We start from the raw sequence: 18,817 nt of genomic DNA, 5'->3' as shown, positions 1-18,817 counted from the left end.
AATGTAGATACATTTACAAGTTACAACTCCATCCAAAACCACTCAATTGTTCAACAAATCCAAGTTTGACCACCTTAACAATAAAAAAACCATAATTAAGATCCTCATTACACTTGAAATATGACAATATGGGACATTGATTTGCTAATTGCACGGGGTAGGATTAGGTGCATAAATAATACACACAAAAAACATTATTAATTAATTTATTTATTATATAAAGTCCCACCAAAATTCACGCCATCTTTTTCCTTCCTTCCTTCTTCCTCCTCCACAATTACACCAACCTCAGATCTCACCGACGATAACAACAAACAACAAATCAACCCAAAATCACCCAAAAAATTAATCAAACACCCCAAAAAACCCAGAAAATTTCCGCCATGGATCTCCAACCTGAAGAACTTCAATTCCTCAGTTTAACAGACATCATCAAAGAATCAATTTCAATCCCAAAACAATCCCCTCGAACCTTCTACCTGCTAACCCTAGCTTTGATTTTCCCCCTTTCTTTCGCCATTTTAGCTCATTCCTTGTTCACTCACCCAATTCTAGCTCGTCTTCAAGATCCCACAACACCCCTTCAATCTCAATCCCATGAATGGTTTCTCCTCCTTCTCTTCCAGTTCTGCTACCTTCTCTTCCTCTTCACTTTCTCTCTCCTCTCTACTGCTGCTGTTGTTTTCACCGTTGCTTCGCTTTATACGTCCAAACCTGTTTCCTTCTCCTCCACCATTGCTGCGATTCCTTCCGTGTTTCGCCGCCTTTTCAATACCTTTTTGTGGGTTTCGCTTCTTATGCTATTGTATAATCTTGCCTTCATCATTCTCTTGGTTTTGATCATTGTTGCTGTTGATACCAACAGTACTTTCCTCCTGTTCTTCTCGATTCTGCTGGCGTTCGCTCTCTTCCTGTTTGTGCATGTGTATATCACTGCCCTTTGGCATCTCGCTAGTGTTGTATCTGTGCTTGAGCCGGTTTACGGGTTCGCGGCGATGAAGAAGAGCTACGAGCTTCTCCAAGGGAAGGTATTGATGGCCGGGGTATTCGTGTTCGGGTACCTGGTGATTTGTGGGATGATTAGTGGGACTTTTGCGGCGGTTGTGGTTCATGGTGATTCGAATAAGTCGGTTTTCGTTCGGATTTTGGTTGGGGGATTCCTTGTTGGGGTTCTTGTGATTGTGAATTTGGTGGGTTTGTTGGTTCAGAGTGTGTTTTACTATGTTTGCAAGAGTTATCATCATCAAGGAATTGACAAAACTGCCCTTCATGATCATCTTGGTGGGTACCTTGGGGAGTATGTGCCTCTCAAGAGCAACATTCAATTGGAGAGTCTTGATATTTGATAAGAAAAAGGTGATTGCATGTTGAAGTTGTGTAGATTTTTTTTTTTTTTTTTTTTTTTTTTGAATCTGTTGTATAAATGGGAAGCAGAATGAGAGATTATAAGGAGCTGGATGCTGTTTGTAAGTTTCGCTTTCGGTTTTTAATTTAATTGGTACAATAAAATGTTTTATTATCATCATCATCCTTGTTGTTGTGACATTATTTGGATGTGAAATGAAATGAGCATTAGTTCAGAAAGTAGTACTTTTTATCATCTGATTGGATGTGGGTATCTGAACTTTTGATGATATGAATGTTGATTGAAACTATAATGTGAGTGTGTTCAATTCTGTTTATGATGTTTAGTAAAAATGTTAGTTGTCCTCGTTATATATACCTCACTTTCCTTCTCTCAGTTTCGAGTTTAAACTAGTGACCTGCATTGGTGGTGCAATACTTGTGAAAACACAGGTTTAGGCCTTATCTCCCTCGCTGTAACTTTAAGGTTGTGTAGCTTTACCTTAGACTTTAACTCAATAACTGTGAATCTGTGATGTCTTGATGCCTCTGCAATGCTTGACTTGGGCTTTGTTTGGTTGATCTAATTTTGTTTGAAATTATATTATCTAAACTAAGGGTCTGTTCTCATATTAATTTCAGTTCAGCTCAGCTCTAATAAGTTTAGTTTAGTTTAGTTCAGCTCAGCTCAGTTCTAATAAGCTCAGCTCAGCTTAGTCCAGTCAATGAGAATAGGCCCTTATACTTGTATTATCTAATTTGAACTTATTTTATTTTGTCTGAACTTAACTGAAATAATCTAAAATTAAGTCAGGCGTTCTACATTTTTCAGAAAATCTGAAATTGTGTCTGAAATCCTGAAATTTTGGTGAAAAACTTATTTTGTCTGAACTAACCTAAAATAATCAGAAATCGTGTCTGGAATTCTGGAAATATTCAGAAAATATTAATTCATGTCTGAAATTCTTTTGCTGAAGTTTGTCATCCTTTTGCTGAAGTTTTCAATTATTCTAGTGCAGTGTCTTTCCTTGATTGTTTTTATTGTTTCTGTGATAGTCATTTACTATGGTTCCTGTTGATTCATGGCTAATCACTGTTATCAGCCAGGTAATGTATGATTCAGCTGATGAATTTTTTAATTTTGTGTTTTAGTATCTGATATTTGCAACCGTTGTCTGGTGTCAAATACTTCTTGGGTTACTGATGATTAATCTCTGTTATTGTTTCCACACCAGTAAATTCAATTGCAGCTTATGTGAATTATGTTCCTAAATTGTGGAAATCTTGTCGATGGGGGGTATTTTGGCTTGCTTTAAGTTAGAAGGGTTTGCCAAATGAAAATCTTTAATGTATTGTTGGTATAATTGGCTACATATCTCCTTATAGTGGTAACGCTATATTTGATACTTCCTCTAATTGCAAGTCCTGCTTTTACATATGTTAGTGTACATTTTGCTTCATGTTGGTCACTTTACTAAACTATCAAATTAACTAACTGTTTGGAAGTTTCCGATCTTAAGTATCCACAAGGCCACAGTTCAATCGGGTCCAACTTTTATAGAAAACCATCTCCTTTCTCAGTTCACATTTTTTTTTTTTTTTTTTTTTTTTTTTTGGGGGTTGGGTTTTTATCACTGTGTTATATTCTATTTTCTGGTAATCAATGTCATTTGCCAAGTAATGTATGATTTAGCTGATGAATTTTCTTATTTTGTGTTTTAGCATATGATATTTGCAATTGTTGTCTGGTGTCAATTACTTTTTTGTTTCCACTGTAAATTCAATTGTGGCCTATGTGCTCTGTGTTCCTGAATTATTAAAATCTTGTCTTTGGGGGGTATTTTGGCTTGCTTCCAAATTAAAATCTTTAATTTATTGTTTATATAATTGGCTAAATATCTCATTGTTGTGGTACTGCTACATTTGGTACTTCCTCTAATTGAAGTCCCTTTTACAAATGGTTAGTAAACATTTTGCTTCATGTTGGTCACTTTACTACAACTGTCAAATTAGCTAAAACTCTTTGGGAGTGTCCGAGCTTAAGTACCCACAAGGCCACAATGTTTTCGGGTCCAACTTTCATAGAAAACCATCTCCCTTCTCAGTTTACCTCCTGGTCTTTAGCCTTGTTTTTTCCTGTTTGGTGGGTTTTTTTATTGCTGTGTTATATTCATAATTTCAATTGCTATTAGTACACGCGAATATTATTGTGATGTTTTCTTAAAATTAAGGCTGGGCTTTTGATGCCGTGTGGTGTTGATACTTGGCTGTTTCGTTTCAATTTTTTTTATTAAACCAGAGTACCTAGAGTTTTGGCTTGGCTGTCATTGAAGATAGCAATATAAACTCATCAGGCATGTCTGATTGATAAAAGTCTACTCGTAATTACAAAGTCTATTTGTAATTACAATTGCATATGGTACTGCCTCATTTATTCTTACATTGCATATGAAAGGGGTTTGGCATAAACATTCTACTTGATACATGGAAAAACTAGCTGGTGCTAGCAGTTTTATGAAATTCCAGAAGAGTCATATCATATGCCCGAACCATGGCTTTGACGCCTGAAAATCCTGCTGCCTTTGCAAGTGCCTGAAATTCTCCTGCAGTCCTCTCTTTTCCTCCAGCATTCATATTTGTCAGGTACACGTCAAACTGAAACACACTTCGGCTGCTAATGTTACTATCTGGGATATCTGGTATTACAAGCTCCACGACCATGAGTTTTCCACCATCTGGTAATGCCTTGAAACAGTTCTTAAGCACGCTCAAGCACTGCTCGTCATCTAGATTTTTAAGTACCCACTGTCATTACAGGAAGTCAGAAATGGGATTTGTTGTAGCAGTTCTCTATTTATTAAGTTGCAACAGTATGATTACGAAAGGTACTGAACCTTGTTATAAATAGGAAGTCACAATTACCTTCATGAATATTGCATCTCCTGTTGGAATGCTTGTGAACATGTTACCTGCAGTGTGCTCGATACCAGCACAAACAGGCTGCTTCTCAATTATGGGTGGCAAGTCGAAGTTGATGCCTTTAATAGCTGGATACTTTGATATAATTGCTTTAAGTATCGAGCCATTTCCACCCCCTACATCCACAACCGATTCTAGGCCTTCGAATCCCTTGTACTCATTCAGAATCTTGTTTATAAACAAGATGTTGAACTCTTTCATGGCATCAAAGAAGATTGAAGCAAAACTTTCATTTTTCTCGATAGATTCCTTGGGATCCTTGCCATATGCTTTCGCCAATGGAACTTCCCCTTCAAGAACTGCATCTTTCATGTGGTACCTGTGTAATACATCATTCAATACTTATTTCTTTCGAATTAAACCAGACAAATCCTATACATGATGAACCTATAGGGTCTAATAGCTTTATGCATCGCTTGGGTTTCAAAACTAGCTGAACAAGGTTGGCGTACAAAAAATTATCAGAAAATATATGAAAAGTCGTTAATTCAATTACCAAACGTTTGTCATGAATGGGTCGTGGATCATGTTGAACATTGGTGCTAAAGAGCCTTGACCATCTTTGCTTTGAAGGAAGTACCGTGAAAGCGGAGCTAAAGCATATACCCTATGAGGTTGACCATCATTATGGATGTGCTCATGATCATCAGCAACAGAGCAAGACACAACAGAGTATGAGCTGAGAAGGCGGAGAATGCGATCTGTCATCTGTGATGTTCGGGAGTGATTACTAGTACCTGGAGCAAGACGAGCAGCAATATCCGAAGGTGAAAGACGAGCACCAGCTCCTGCTTTCTCCATGATCTCGAAAAGACCGAGATCCATGGCAGCCTTCAATGCCATAGGTAATGCAATTGCCGTTGTCAGTTGCATGGCTTGGTGTATGTTACTTTCTTCCTCCATCAAAGGTTGCATCTTCTTTAGTCTATTATTCTGCATTACAATTAACTAATTTTTTTTTGTTTGTAAAATGTTTGATTAAACCAAGGAAATATATTTATAAATATACAAATATATTAAGGTTGTCAAATATATTAAACCACACAAGGCAAGTTTGGCTGCTTAGTAGGTGAGTTTTTTCTTTTTTTTTTTTTTTTTTTTTGTTTTTTGTTTATTTTGTTTATTCTTTTTTTTTTTTTTTTATAATTTTATAATTTTTTTTTAATTTTAATTTTTTCTGCAAGATGTACTTTTTGTACTAAAAGGCTTATCTTTATGAATTATGAATGGAATGAAAATATGAAGTGCTAGTGATTGTTTTGAATGTCATCATATTACTAGTTGAAACAAAGACTAAGAATTTCATTTGCCTCGTCTATTTTATTATTGGTGGGTCTAAATATTTGACTAATTAATCAAATTTGTTTCTTATAGACTACTAAGGGGGTCAAAGCAGTCTATCTTGACTATTCATGGCAAAGATACGCCAATTTGAAACTTATGCAATATGTTGGAGAACTTTCAATCATTTAAAAGAGGTGTCAATTCAAGCTGATAGTTTTTTTTTTTTTATTATTTTTTTTTTGTTTGGTGAAAATTCAAGTTGATAGTTTGATTTTTGAGTTGGGTTAATTGGGTGGTGGGAATCAGATGGTCTTCAGCAACAACGAAGTGCCACATTTGATTGTGAAAATCAGAGTTACACGCCTATTTGAGGAATGTGGGAAGTATGCATCTAATATCTATGGCCCTGCTTAGAAAGAACTCATGTAGAAGCTCAAAAAGGTGGCTTCCTCCCCCATCAAATTTATCAAAGTTAACTGTGACGCTTCCCTGAAGGATGATGGTTGGATTGGGCTTGGAGCTGCTGCCAGATATGAGAGGGGTGAGATGTTATTTGCTGGGGTGCGCCGCGTCCGTGGCTTCTGGCCCCCTGAGGTGGCTGAATGTAAAGCTTTGCTCTTTGGGATTTAGCTTGCGCAACGACATGGTTATAAGAATGTGATTATGGAATCAGATTGCCAACTTGTGGGACTCGTCTTTCGAAGGCTGCTACGTTCTTTACAGACCTTGACTCAGTGCTTGATAATGTTTTTGCTGTTAGTACTAATTTTGATTATGTTTATTGGTCTCATATTAGAAGGGATGGGAACTTTGTCGCTCATCACCTCGCTAGTTTAGTACCTTTCGGTGTAGAACAAGTTTGAAAGAATTTTTGCCCTCGTGTAATCTCTCCTTATGTTCTAATGGATAAATTGTCCATTAATTAATAAAATTGGTACTAAACGTTTTCTCAAATAAAATAAAAAAAAATAAAAATAAAAAATAATTGGATGGTCGGAAGATTTAAGATAAATTGGGTTAATCGGTTTGTCGGACTGTGGGTTAAAATTGGTTGGAGTGAAACTTAAATTATAGTTAGTTAGTTAGTTTGGGTTGGTTATAAAACTATCGGGTTGATTTGGATCAAGTGTTATTTGATCATGTTAGTTCGCAATGGGGTTAGATCAAATCCATATTGCATAGAAAAGGGTAAGGATGGCAATGAAATTAAACGGGTTTAAACCAATTAGTATTACAGGCACCATGGTGCACCTAGAAATAGCTGCACCAGGCCCAATCTGCTACCCAGTCCAGTGATTCCATATCCAATAGAATGAAGCCTGCACCCAATAAAAGAAGCCCAGCCATTTTTTTTTGTTTTCACCATTGAATTTTGATATTTTTTTTTTTACCTCTAAATTCTTTGAAAACCTAAATTAAAACTTTCAACAGCCATATTTTTTTTTTTGAAGAGATTCAATAGCCATTTTTATTTTTTCCCCCTCCTCTTTTTTTTTTTTAATTTTATTTTACTTTTTTTTTTCTTTTGAAGATTATTTTTGCTTCCCTCATTGATAATTTTGATTCTCCCTTTTTTACCTCTAAATTACTAGAAGCTCTAAAATTTTCAACAATGGGGAAAACTCTACTTTCTCTATCCACTATAAAGTTTCTTGTATTTTGTTATAAAAATGGAGATTTGCTCCTTTTTTTTTTTTTTTTTTTAGCTTTTTGATCAATTTTGGTGGATTGTGCAATAAAATTAGCAAATCTGATGTTAATCGTTCCATATCCATTATATTCATATTTTCCTGTCTGTTCATATACGTTGCCTTTTACGTCCATATATATGTGTTGTATGAAGTAATAATTTGTGTATAAACTTTATCAAGTACTTTCGTATGAAATAATAATTTATTTGGATGTTGTGTATTTCCTTTTTTGTTGTTTAATACTTCGTATATAATTATAGACCAACTACTAAACACCTTCAAGAAACTTCTGAACATCAACCAGGATAAGACACTAGAAGCTACACAAAAGGCCCCATAAACTTCATATAAGCCCCTACAATATTCGAATAAACCACCAAAAAACACTGAACCAAACTCAAAAACCTCTGAACCCCTAAAAAAACTTTCGAACCTCAATTACAAACCACTTAACACCCTACCAAAACACCATGAACCCCCTACAAAAACTTTTGAATCCCAACAAAAAACCACTGAACACTATAAAAATACTTCTAAACCCAACCTCAAACCACTGAACACCCTACAAAAACCTTTGAACCCCGTACAAAAACTTCTGAACCCCAACCACGAACCACTAAACACCCTAAAAAAACCTCTGAACCCCAATAAAAACTTTTGAACCCCAACCACAAATCACTAAATACCCTACAAAAACCTCTAAATCCCCTACAAAAACTTTTGAACCCCAACTACTATACAATCCACTAAACACCCTATAAATTTTTTTGAACCCCAACCACAACCACAAACCACTGAACACTCTACATAAACTTCTGAACCCCAACCACAAACCACTAAAAACCCTTCAAACACTTCTTGACCTGAAGACACTGCTCGTGAATGTTGCTCAACCTTCAGACTTTCCTTATAAACAACTTCATACGTTCTAACTGCAATAAACAAACACAGTTCATAATAATCATTACTGGAGTTCAAAAATAAAACAACAAAGTTCAAATATTGGAAAAAATGTTCATAATTACGTTTACAATTATTTTCAAAAAAAGCATATATACATACTCAGAGAATTATGTAAAACGGAAAAATTCATTAAAGTAACCTAAATGTTCATAAAAATAGAAACAATGTTCATAATATGATACTACTAATAACAATTTTGATGATGAATACAATGGAAAGTGCGTTACTCAAATTATATGAACAAAACATGATATACACAAATTATATTCATAAAATACAAATTAAAGCATCAATTCAACAATTAAATTATAAATGATACTGAAAATCATAAAAAAAAAATTTGCAATTAAAACATAAAAATGTTTTAAAAATTCATAAATCGAAAACAAAACTAATTTTCATATTCAAAGAATCAAATGTTTAGATATATAGATTATAAAGTATAGAACACCAAATTTTTTTAAAAAAATAATTACAAAATACATAGATCTAAAAAAAGTTCATAAGAAATTTATCACATGTTCAAAATTATAATTAAGATGTTCATTAATCCCAAAATAAATGTCAGAATATATATATACATATATATATATATACATATACATATATATATATATATACATATACATATATATATATACATATACATATACATATATATATATACATATACATATATATATATATATACATATACATATATATATATATACATATACATATATATATATATATATATATATATATATATATATCAAAAACGTATCCTACGTTCATATTTTAAACTTACAATGTTCAAAATACCAAAATATAACAAAAATAGATCTGTTAATAATAGAATACACAAATATCTCTAACAAAAAAAAAAAAATCAAAATAATATGAAATCTACAAATTTCGAAATTCAAACCTAGCCATAGTGATTTAGACAATGGAATATTATTGAAAAATAATCATTTCCGTCGTCTTAAACACCTTCTCCTCGTCAAATCCGCCATTTTTAACTTCACTTTTTTTGCAAAACTCCATTAACAAAGCTTCAAATTGAAGGTTGAAAAAAACGAATTTTGAAATTAATGTATGGTGATAAAGGAATTAAATCAACAACAATGAATAAATTTAAGAAAAAGAAAAATAGAGGTTAGAGAAATTAGCTAGAAACTATGAATTGTAAGAGGAAGAGATGAATGATCTCGATCTATAGTGATGAAACATAGTGATGAAGAAATTAAATCAAAAACAAAATGATGAATGAATTTAAGAGAGAGAAAAATAGAGGAGAAAGAAGATAGTGGAAAGAGAAATCTGATATTTAGAAAGTGTGAGGAAGGAGAAGAGAGGAGAGAGAAAATACCTAGAGATAATAATGTTGGTAGTGAATGTGATGACAAATTGTAATACATGTGGCATCTTATTATTGGTGGTGCACACAGTTTAACATGCACCATGGTGCATGTTAAAATTTGCAGGTTTAAACAAGTTTTGATCCATATTGGGCCAGGTCACAAACAATTTAGGTTTTAAAATAATGGTTTGGAGAATATTGGTTCAGAGAAGAATCTGGTTTATTTAATTTTGTGTTACAATTAGGCCCTTTTCTCTTCACCTTAAAAAAATAATACTAACGAAAAATTATTTCTGTTCAGCAAAAATAATAGTTTACTAAAAATAAGTTCAATTCAGTAAAAAAAATTTAAGTTCAGTAAAAATCAGTAACTTCAAAGAAGAAATATAACATGGAATCAGTAAAATTAATTTCAGTTTGAGTTCAGCAAAAATAATTTCAGTTCAGTAAAAATAATTTCAGTTCAGCAAAAATAAGATGAAGCGATCAAGGCCTTAGTCTAGTCGTATATAGCTAGTCGAGTAAAAAATACTTTGAGTAATTAGGTTGTGGATTGAAACATGTGCATTTGGCTGGCGAGTTGATTTAGGTATGAAATTATAACATCGGTTAGTTTGATTCAGGTACTTTTGGTTTGACTTTAATAGATTCTGGTTATATTTGATGTCGGCGACATATTTTTGGTTGTTAACAAGCTATATCTAGTTTAGGTATGTGATAAGTTCATATTTTATATATCATTTTTATGAGGCAATTAGCAATCATTTTTTGTGGACTTCTGGAAATCTGTTTCACAACTAGAATCCTTCTTTTTTCCGATCCAGTTCCTCCACCACCACGAACCTCGGTTATTAAAGCTCGATTTGCATCATTGTTCTCGATAAAAGGAATGAGGGAAGCTCCAATAGAAAAAAAATTGGAAGGAAAAGATACTTCGAAAATGAACCTGTTCCCACGCAATAGTCAGGAATTCTTGACGGTATCGAGCTGGAACAACCTGTTCCTCCTGAATACCTTGATTCAAGGCCAAAGAATTTCCGGACGCTAACATATAGTATTCATCCCTGCTTGGTGATAAATAAAGCATATGCACTCCTTTTGGTCTTTTAGAAATTTCATAGAGTATAAATTTATGTAGATTTTAATGTTTTATTATGAAACGTATTTTTTTTATATTTTAATTTTTTTGAAATTTATTTTGTTAAGCTTAATTAATTACTTATAAGTAATGGGGTTTAAAGTTTTTCAAGCCACTAAGGCCCTGTTCTTTTGAGCTTTTGATAGAGCAGGGGCCAGCAGAGTAGAGCAGATTAAATTTCAGCAGAGCAGAGCAGATTTTAGGATAGCAGAGCAGAGCAAAGCATAGCCGAGCCAAGTTGTTTGTTGTTGTTGCTGCTGTTGTTGTTGCTGTTGTTGTTGTTGTAATGGTTTACTTATATTTATTTCACAAAAATTTTAAAATATAATGATTTAATGAGTAATAATAATTTTACTTATAAATTTGTTTTAATCATATATTTTTGACCCTAAGATAATAATTATATACAAAGTACTACTTGAAAACAACCTCTTTTTTTTTTTTTTTTTTTTTTTAATTCTTAAATTGTATGGAAAGATTTGAAAATTAATTCAACTCTATGAACTAACAATCAATACCCACATAAAAGGTTTCTACATATTGTGATTCTAATATCTAATGTTTATAAAAGAAATTGTTATTAGTTGTTATTATTATTATTTATTTATTTTGAAAGAATTGTTATAATTATAAGAAATTATTAATTAATAATATTATTAAATATTAATTCTTAATATTTTGAATTATTAAATATTATTATAGATAATTATTATTATTAGTGATCAATAAATATTAATTATTATTAATATTAATAATTATTAAAATTATTTTTAATATTAATAATTATTATAATTATTCAAAATAATAAATTATTATCATTAATACAATATTAATTATTATTATTAAATATACATCATTATTGTTGTTATTATTAATTATTATTTGAAAATAGAGTAGAGCAGAGCAGAATTCTTTTGAGTAGAGCAGATTCGATTTGAACAGAGCAGAGCAGAGAAGCTCTAAAGAACGGGGCCTAACTCAAAAGCCCTAAATACTCTACAAGGCAGCCGCACAAACTGAACCAGAGGAAACCCTCACCAATTTACTGTGCATAAGAGGCGGAAGCAAGCAGCAAAAAAGGGGGGGGATCAAGCACACAAAGAGACGAACGAGAGGCAAACAACAACCTGATAGAAGGAGATGGATAGTAACACGAGCCTTGATCAACGTCCTGCCTTGTTCTATAATTGGTGTTTTCACTTCCCTATTTAAGATTATGCAATTAACAATGCTTGAGTGTTTCTTAACTGTGATGTTTGGCTCAATTCCCTTGTTATAGGTTGAGATTTAGTCTTTTAGAATTTATCTATGAATTACATTATTTTGTTTGGGATTGATTTATATAATTGCAATTTGATAATCTTATTTTATTTCGTATGATTAATCTGGCCAATTGATTATATATTTAAGGTATTGATATATTAACGGGAGTGAACTTTCAATACTAGTTTGTGGGATGACCAAACGAACTATTCCTAAAGTTATACTACTCGTTTGATAATCCCACGAACTAGTATTAAAAGTTCACTTCCACTAATAAAGCAACACCTTAAACATAATCAATTGCCAGGATTAATCATACCAAATATAACAAGATTATCAAATTAAAATTATATAAATCAAGCCCCAAACAAAATAATATAATTCAATTCATTGATAAATTGTAAAATAATACATCTCCAATCTAGAACAAGGGAATTTAACTAAACATTACATTTAATAAAACCAATTCTCTATATCGAGATGTTAAGCACACAAACAACCTATTAATTAATTCAAAACTACTTGTTCAAAGACCTTAACTCAACATGAAGCTCATTCAAACACAAAGCTAACCGGTAATTTTCAACGGTCCTTTCTAAAGGAAAGATGTCTTTTGGTCAAGTGTATTATTGCAAATTTTTAGTTACCGAAGATTGCCAAAATTACTACTTAAATATTCTTAGAGACATTAAGCGCACAAATAACCTATTACTTAATTCAAAACAACTTGTTTAAAGGCCTTAACTCAAGCTCAAGCTCAAGGCTTATAAGTATTTTTCAACGGTCCCTTTGGAAAGGAAAGGTGTCCTTTGGTCAAATGTGTTATTCAATAGATGATTTAGAAATTACTCAGTGAGATCAAGTGATTAGAACGTTTAGCTACTAGGTCACCTTCAATTTCAATGAGATCAAGTGATTTGAATACTTAGTCGGAGGTCGCTTCTATTCGGTGCAACTAATATTTAATTAGCTTCACGGTTCACTCTTGAGTGAATTTATTGAATCACATCTAAAACAAGAAATAAAATCAAATTGAGTTAGTGGGTCAAATAAAGAAAAAATACATTATTCACTTAAGCAACATATTTAGATTATGTCGGATATCAGGCTTTGATACACTGAGTTCCCAAGTGTATCATTATTACAAGCCGAATGGTCCTAAAGCTCATGACATACATCGGTGATTGACATAAAACATATTCTTAAGCCTCAATCATCAGGTCAAGCTCTTAGTCGAGTTGGTCCTTTAACACATGGTATGGCTTTTTTAGGTCGTGTAAGAGGTGTAAGCCTTGAAAGCCTCAGGCTTGCTTCCAGCCGTCACAAGCTAAGCACAAGGGGGAAGTACCAACAACACCCTACTCCAAGGCCATGTAGCGTGCTAGCTAGCCGAAGACTCGATGAGCATGGGTCTATGTCCTACTAGGGTTATGGTGGAGGCATGTAGTGAAAGGAATGATGTCTTTCGGAAAGTGTATTATTCTGATAGTGGGTTCAGAAGTATTAGAAAGCTAATATATTCAGTAAGGTCAAGTGATCGGAATGCCTTGGTGGAGGCCGCTTCCGATCAGTAATATTAATGCATAATTAATATTACAGCTTAATCTTGACTGAACCCTTCGGGTCACACCCATAGCAACGAACGAACCGACTCGCCGAATTAATCCAGAAGAAATTAATTCGTCGCCCGAGTATTAAATATTTAGACGTCGGAAATTCAAGCTTGGAGCGTCGGAGAATCTCAAATGTCTAGCCAAAATTTAGGATTTGGCGAGACGGGAAAATGCTTCAAGTAACAAGTAAAATCCTAGCCACACAAAAGGCTAGGAAAGCGTGCCCAATAGGAGCGTGCCACGTGGCAGCACACATGGCAAAACGCCATGTGGCAGTACACGTGGCAGCCACGTTGGCAGCCACCAAGTGGCAGCCGCCACGTGGTAGCCACCAAGTGGCAGCGCGCCATGATGGCGGTGCGCCACGGTGGCGACACTTGTGGCAAGGGCCGTGGACCCGGTTGATGGGTCATGGACACTGGCCAAAATAAAATGGGCCAACCGAACCCCGGGTTCAAGGTTGGGTGACACATGGTTAATTCACATTGCATGAGAAATGCCTTGGGGACCAACTGAGAAAGTGGTCCACTCCTAACCATGTGACACTTGTTACTCGTTCCTTGGTTTATTTAACTAAGGGTTGAATTCACCAATCTTTCAATATGGGATCTTTTGTGAAAAAGTACCACATTGAAAGATGAGTGGAATTCACAAAGCATCCTTCCTTATAAATAGACATGGCATGGCTTGAGAATACTTTGCTTGAGTGGGAGTTAGAAAGAGCATTGCATTTTGGCAAAAACTCTTAAACTCCATTAACACTCATGTTTTGGTCGGACCTTGCTAAATCCAAGGTAACGAACCTAAAAAGTCGGTGTTCGTCCTTGCGGGTCCGTTGCAAGCTCGGTATTTTCGAAGCTAGAAGTTTTCAAGTATGAGCCCATGTGTGAGGGTAAAGCACGCTTTAAAGGTAAATTCCGGTTTTACCCATTTGTGGTTTTTGTTATGCTTTATGGTTTTATTTATTGCGAGTGGTTCTTGGGTCGGGGTTGTTTCCGCGGTGAGTCGGACTCACCAAACCCCAACATGTAGCCCTACCACACCACGCGTGTACAAGTGAATACCATTTTCATTCTTTTTTGGTGCTTACAAGCCACAAATGCGGGGGTGATGATGAGAAACGATCCTAGTGATGCGTGTCATAAATGGCACACATTTGACGAGCATTTAGGTCCTTCCTATCCTCTTTTCATAGCTTTCATGCTTAATAAATGCTTAGTTTTATGCTTTGTTGCTTAGTTTTGCCTTTCCTCTCTTATTTTGTAGCTTTTGTGCATTTCGTTGGTTTTCTAGCCTTTTCTCCTTTATTTGCTCTATTTTCGTGGGTGTAGGTATTGGACGAGGTTCGGGTCTTGATTTTGGTGATCCACTATGGTGGAAGAAGCTTTTATTTTGGATCAAGTTCATTGCATTCGGGAAGCTCAAGATGCAAAGAAGTGGAAGTTCCAAGTCTTGGCTCTTCTCTTGTCCTCGCTTGCAGTGCTCCCTTCAAAGGGAGTGTGTGCCCTCCAATATTAAGCCTTAGCTACTGCCACTCCTAGTGCCCATCAACATCATAAATCATGTGTGCACCCCTTGTCCTTGAAGAGTTGAAGAATCGAAGAAACCCAGCTGCGTGCGGCCGCACGCGGGGATAGTGCGGCCGGACATCCGCCGCACACCATGGTGGTGCGGGCACACATCTCTTGCTGTGCGGCCGCACCGGCGTGGGTCTTTTTCGATCGGATTTCGACGATTTTCTCTCTCTTCTTATACCTATTTGAACCCAATTTTTGGAAGCAAGTTTCATAATAGAATTAGATCATATTCTTAGCTTAGTTGAGAGCTTCTCTCTCTAAATCTAGGGGTTAGTTTTAGGAGTAGATTTTAGAGAGAGAAAGTGAAGAATTTCAATGGTGATTGAGAGATTGAAGATTCAATGGTGACAATTGTATTGGAGATCTACTATATTATCAATGAGCATTTCTAAACTCTATCTCATTTATTGTTTTGCTTAGTATTCATGTTTAGATTGTTTGATTTGATTGGATTTTGATGATTGATGTTTGATTAGAGTAATTGTTCTTCTTTTATTGTTGATTCTTTGATTGTTGATTGTTGATTACTTTAGTTGTTTGTTGAATTGTTGATGTTGCTAGAGTAGTTGTTTGGTTAGGGATTTGGTGAAGCTTGTATTATGTAATGGATTGATGTAGATTGGGGATTTTGATGGAGTTGATGATGTGATTAAATTGGTTAATTGATTATGTGCATGTGTGTGTTTGATTTAGGCTTGATTACCCTAGTTATTCACACTAGATTGCATTGTAAGTTCACATTGATACGGACCATTGATTTGTGGCTTGCATTTACACGATTGAGGTGTCTTGTGATGTTTCCTAGTTAGAATTTATCGTAGTTGACGCTACTTAGACCTCTAAGAGAGTAGCTTGATATGCTCTTTTGGTTGCATAATTGATCTTCCCTCACATTGCATGACTTAGTCAACTTCCTAAACCAATTTGCATTGTTCATTGCTATTACAAGTGAATCCTAATCCCTAGCACTTTATTTGTTTGGTTTCTTTGTCTTAGTAGTTGTTAGTATCCTCTTTTACTCTTCGTCTTCGACCTAGCTTAGGCACATAATTGGAAGCACTAGACATTACCGTTCCTTTGGGTTCGACCCTTGACTTACCTCTATACTTGTATTTAGGTTTGTTGAGTGTTTATAAATTTTGTTTGGCTTAGGAGGATTAGTCCAACGACCTAATTTTCCCACGTCACCTAGGATCTCCTATAATTGGTAGGAAAGTTTTAACCACTTAGCTTTCTCTCAGTCTCACTAGTGAATTCCACTCTCTTGAATTTTGTTTTTGAAAGGGGTGAGCATTGTGCTCCGGGGTCTATAATACAAACACCATAGATAAATGAAAAAAAAAACAAAACAAAGCAATTGGTGGCGCCGGATTAATTGTGACTTGGCGTATCAGGTGAAGAACCTAATTCTAAGGGTCTAAATTTCTATCGTCTAGTTGTTATATAGATTAAAAGGTAGTTTTTTTTTTTATTTCCTCTTATTGTTTAATGTAGGTATTTATTATAATTAAATTAAACTACCCGCAATGCCGTAAATTGTTCTTCTCTTTATTGAGTAAGGTTAGTTAGCATCTTTTGTATCATGAAATTTTCTCTTTGCAATCACACAAATAAGAAAATAAAGAAATTATGATTTTTTTTCTTTTTTTTTTTACAATGGATACAAACAGATTACATATTAATACTAAAGCAAATAGAATTAACCGCCGCTTCTCTAGCAATTAGATGAGCCCTCTGCACACGCTAACGATCCGCCTTATGGATACTACAAAACCGAAAAGTAGAGCCAAGTTGCAAAATCCTCTAAATGAGCCAAATGTAAGCAACATTGCCTTGCCCCTCCCCTCAAAGCAAGATCACAAGATTATAGATTCAATAAATACCGTGACAGACATGAACCCTCGATCAATTGCCCACTGTAGCCAATACATGCACGCGAGCGCCTCCACATGTAAAGCTGAGGAACAAACCCCGTATTTACTACCTCCACTTATCCGATCATCCAGCGGGTCATCATTATCCAAGCACCATCCCATTCCTGCTTGTTTAGAATCTTTGAACCAAGAGCCATCTATTTGAAGTGAAAGTAAATCACTGCCGTGGGAAGTCAAGCCAAGCTGAGCAATGTAAATCCCAGGTGCCAAAGAGGCACCTCCATCAACCGCCGCAATACGAAGGGTAGTCGCAGGGGTGTCCAAGTTGAGAAAGATTGAATGATTATCCATGACCTACGCAAACTGCGACTCAAAAGGCCGGGGCCCAGAAGAACCCCTAAAGATTCTAGAATTATGACATAACCACAAACTCCAAAGCGTACCCACAAAGGTACCTAAGCGAGCAATAGAAGGACCATCCTGACTAATAAAAAGTTTGATATAATCTTGGATCCAATCTGAGAGAGAAAGGTGTCCATGAAATTCTGAGCGAATGCCAAGGCATCCACCCCTCCAAACTGATCATGCAGTAACGCACATTCTAAAGAGGTGATGTAAATCCTCTGGTTCCGAAAGGAAGAGGTCACAGAACACGTCTTGAATCAAAACTTCTCTATGATTGAGTTCCACCTTGACCGCAAGAGCGCGATGTGACAGTTTCCATAATAACAACTTCCATTTAGGATGCAACTACCAAAGAACCTTCCAAAAAGAGTCAGTATCAGATTGTGTGGAAGCAGGAGAAAGTTGTTGTTGTGATTATGTTTTGAAGGGAGTAATATAAATATTGTTTCAAAAAAATATATACTTCCTCCATTTTTTTATTATTGCACCATAAGGGTTGGGTACAAATATTTTGGTAGTGAAAAAAGTAATAGAGTGAAAGGTAAAAATACAAAATTGCCCATGTGACATATTGATAAACTAAAAAGTGAGTGTGAAAAAGTAAGGTTATGTTGGGTATTTGTAAAGTGAACACAAATGATTTTTTTTCCTAAAAAGGAAATGATGCAGTATTTGTGAAACTTCCAAAAAAATAAGTGGTGAAAGAACGGAGGAAGTATATATATATATATATACGGTAAGAGGGAAAATCGGTCGTTGGACAATTACCCTCAAGCCAAACACTATTTGTACCTAAACTAACCTAAGACAAGTCTAGGGCAAGTAAAGGATCGTATCCACAGGGAATGGGTATGAGTACACCGAGAATATGAAACGGTTGTAATCTAGTTCGGTCACAAATGGGAGGTTTGATTAAATAACTATTATATGGAGACAAACACTAGGGGGGAAATGGGAATTGACACCAACCAAACCAATGAATCAAAACAATAGGTAAGCATATACACAAATTGGGTGATAGAAAGGGCACTCAACATTGTCTTCTTTCGAAGCCACCACACTAAGCATTCTTAAACCAAACTCAACTACTAAGATAGGCCAACCAAGTCTTAATAATAGGAATTTGACTACTAACTCGGGGTCGTCTTTCGATCGGTTCGAGATAGTACTTAGGCACAAATAATTGGGATTTATCACCTAAATATCGCAACTAAGACTACTACATCATCCAAACAAGGAACCGTAATCAAAATAGAAATTCGGTCTAATCATACAAGAAAAGGTTCACTTCTCTCGAAACTACAATACTAAGCATTCCTAAACTAAACTCGACTAACAAGA

At 35.0% G+C, this 18,817-nt stretch overlaps 2 protein-coding genes across 2 annotated transcripts; one reads left to right on the top strand and one right to left on the bottom strand.

The window, feature by feature from the left end:
• Positions 1 to 202: 202 nt before the first annotated feature.
• Positions 203 to 1,528, top strand: LOC145617658 (uncharacterized). Its single transcript, XM_081672384.1, has one exon. The coding sequence runs from the start codon at positions 384 to 386 to the stop codon at positions 1,344 to 1,346; it is 963 nt and encodes a 320-aa protein (XP_081528510.1). The 5' UTR covers positions 203 to 383; the 3' UTR covers positions 1,347 to 1,528.
• A 2,130-nt stretch (positions 1,529 to 3,658) lies between these two features.
• Positions 3,659 to 5,433, bottom strand: LOC145618263 (flavonoid 3'-O-methyltransferase FOMT-like). The gene is made up of 3 exons (XM_081673041.1): positions 4,820 to 5,433; positions 4,267 to 4,642; positions 3,659 to 4,149 (listed from the first exon to the last, which is right to left on the bottom strand). Exons 1-3 carry the CDS (start codon positions 5,260 to 5,262, stop codon positions 3,838 to 3,840), a joined length of 1,131 nt encoding a protein of 376 aa, XP_081529167.1. The 5' UTR covers positions 5,263 to 5,433; the 3' UTR covers positions 3,659 to 3,837.
• Positions 5,434 to 18,817: the final 13,384 nt, after the last annotated feature.

This window comes from Chenopodium album, chromosome 26 (assembly GCF_948465745.1).
Source record: "Chenopodium album chromosome 26, dcCheAlbu1.1, whole genome shotgun sequence".
Classification (NCBI taxonomy): Eukaryota; Viridiplantae; Streptophyta; class Magnoliopsida; order Caryophyllales; family Amaranthaceae; genus Chenopodium; species Chenopodium album.
The sequence above is the reverse complement of the archived record's forward strand: the minus strand, read 5'-3'. Positions and strand labels throughout refer to the sequence as shown.